Raw genomic sequence first — 2,417 nt, forward strand, 5'->3', positions numbered from 1 at the left:
AGAACATGTGCCATAGCAAGTGAGCTATTGGAACCTTTAGAAACAATTATGCAATAAACACTGTTTTTGAACAACAAAAGGTAATTTAATCATAAAGTATTGTCCTGATCATGTACCATTTGTGTCTCTTAATTAATCCCAGCATGATAGACAGCTATTAACACTATCATTTAGGTAAAGCGTCCAAGCATAAATAACACAATTAGTCACATTCAAAGGCACAAGAAAGGTTTAACAATAATCTTTTGCCCAATATCTTGGAATTGCATAAAAGGTAAAGAAGAGAAAGGAAATGCAATTTTTTCACAGAAATCTATAACAAAGTTTGCCAATCTAATTACAAGGGGTAAGATATGGGACCATTTGAGATGTGAAACAAGAGAGAAAAAAAAAATGACAATGCATTGCTGCGTCATTCAATTATTTATCATCAAATTTCAAACGTATATAGTATATGACAGCTACATGAAAAATCAAACAAGAAAAAGAAAAAGAAAAACAGGACTCTTCAATTGTGTGAGAATTAATTATATTACAATAGAGAGAACCAGTTAGAAAAAGTAGTAGTAATTAGTACTACTAAATAAGAAAAAAGAGAGAGAAGAAATGTAGTGAAAATAAAAATACACACCAATTTAATTAGTGATTAATCCCACACTAAACCTTAAAAGTTGCAAGGAATCAAACCCTCCAAAGCCAATATCTGATCACAAAAACCAAAGGGTTGCTCATACTCATACACCCATGAAGAACCATCAACCGAGTCAAGCAGCAAGAGCTCGGTCCGTGACTCGGCCAAGCCCAACTCAAAGCTCCCTTCTATATTTGGCAACTCCACAATCTCACCCAGCTCCTCGGACTCAGAAGCTGTACATGTTGTTGCTGTTGTTGTTGTAGTTGTTAATGAAGATGATGGTTCTGAATTATTATTGTTGTTGTTGTTGTTATCAAGGTCCACCATGGCTGCTGCTTTAGCTGCAGCGGCTTGAATGTCACGCGGCAAAAGTGAAACAGGACGAGGTAGCACATCAGCGAGGTCAGGAAAGTTCAGCACAGCAGAGCTACCTTTAATGCTCAAAGCTGCAACATCGTGTGCACGTGCGGCCATTTCTGGGGTCGAGAATGTACCAAGCCAGATGCGCGATTTCTTGCGCGGCTCGCGAATTTCAGACACCCATTTGCCCCAATTGCGCATTCGTACCCCGCGGTACACAGCGTGCTTATTGTTATTGTTGTTGTTGTTGTTGTTATTGTTGTCGTCGCTACTACAATCCACCTCTCTGGCTTTTTTATTGGGTGTGGTAGTAATAGCAGTAGTAGTAGTAGTAGTATTTGGTAAAGATTGGGAATTGGGTCTTTTTTTAGATGATGAATTGGATGAGCTAGAGGGTGAGGATGGTGATGATGATGAAGATGATGAAGTGGATGAATTTGTTCTTGAACTTGTAGCTTCTGAATTGTTTGATTCTGTCATTGTTATCAAAGAGTATAGTACACAAAGACCCAATTGTGAGGATATAAGGTAAGGAGAGTATATACTTATTTTTGAGAAAAATAAGATATGCTTTTTATGTAGATTGGCTTAGATATAGGCTAAGCTAGGTAAAGGTAAAGGTATGTCACAAACTCACAAAGCACAATGCAGAAAGTTATGGAGAGAGAGAAGGGGGGTTTTGTAGAGGAAGAAATGAGAAAGAGAGTATAGGTAGAATTAGAGTTTGAGACGCTCCTACACAAAGCGACCTTTAACCAACCATTATTTTTGAGATTTCTCTTAATGACAGAAATATACTTGTACAAGTACTATAAAAAATTAACAGAGGGCTTGAGGGAATTTTATTTCATCGAGGGGTTGAGGCATTGTGGGGTCTACAGAAGAATCGGTCATCTGGGTTTACCGTATATGTTGTGTATGTTTGTGTCTTATTCACTGTTGTGCCAGCAACGCTCAATTTTTCTTTTCTTTTTTTTTGTTCTTCTTCTCTTTCACCTCATTAGTCCACGTCTCCCTCTTCAATCTTCATATGTCCGTTGAGAATCAGTTTACTCTTTGTTCTTTATTTTATTCAAAAATGCTCAAAACTATCCCATTTTTACTTTGTATGTGTTTGGATATGACTGAAACTTGCGTCTACGTTTTCATTTCACGTTTCTTTCTCTTTTTTTTTTTTTTGTGTGCATGAACAGTGAATTTATTGTGCAGAGACAAAAATTATTGTTCATATACTGTAGCAGTACTGTTTACGTACTGTAGCAACACTATTCATATATTAAAGTACTGTAGCAGTACTTTTTACACGTTTAAAAATTATTTTGTTATAGTGTTTTCAGTTTTCAGTTTTCGATTTCAGTAACAATAAGTTCAATCCAAACGGACCCAAATATTGACCACAAAACTTGGATACAGTATTTTAGAT

The 2,417-nt window shown here is 36.4% G+C and overlaps 1 protein-coding gene across 1 annotated transcript; it reads right to left on the reverse strand.

The window, feature by feature from the left end:
- Positions 1-491: 491 nt before the first annotated feature.
- LOC115991852 (ethylene-responsive transcription factor TINY-like) lies at positions 492-1,779 on the reverse strand. Its single transcript, XM_031115800.1, has one exon. The coding sequence runs from the start codon at positions 1,472-1,474 to the stop codon at positions 665-667; it is 810 nt and encodes a 269-aa protein (XP_030971660.1). The 5' UTR covers positions 1,475-1,779; the 3' UTR covers positions 492-664.
- Positions 1,780-2,417: the final 638 nt, after the last annotated feature.

This window comes from Quercus lobata, chromosome 5, assembly GCF_001633185.2.
Source record: "Quercus lobata isolate SW786 chromosome 5, ValleyOak3.0 Primary Assembly, whole genome shotgun sequence".
Classification (NCBI taxonomy): Eukaryota; Viridiplantae; Streptophyta; class Magnoliopsida; order Fagales; family Fagaceae; genus Quercus; species Quercus lobata.

What these genes read in the sequence shown, in the direction of transcription:
- LOC115991852 (XM_031115800.1), bottom strand. Translation starts at nt 1,474, where the DNA reads ATGACAGAATCAAACAATTCAGAAGCTACAAGTTCAAGAACAAATTCA.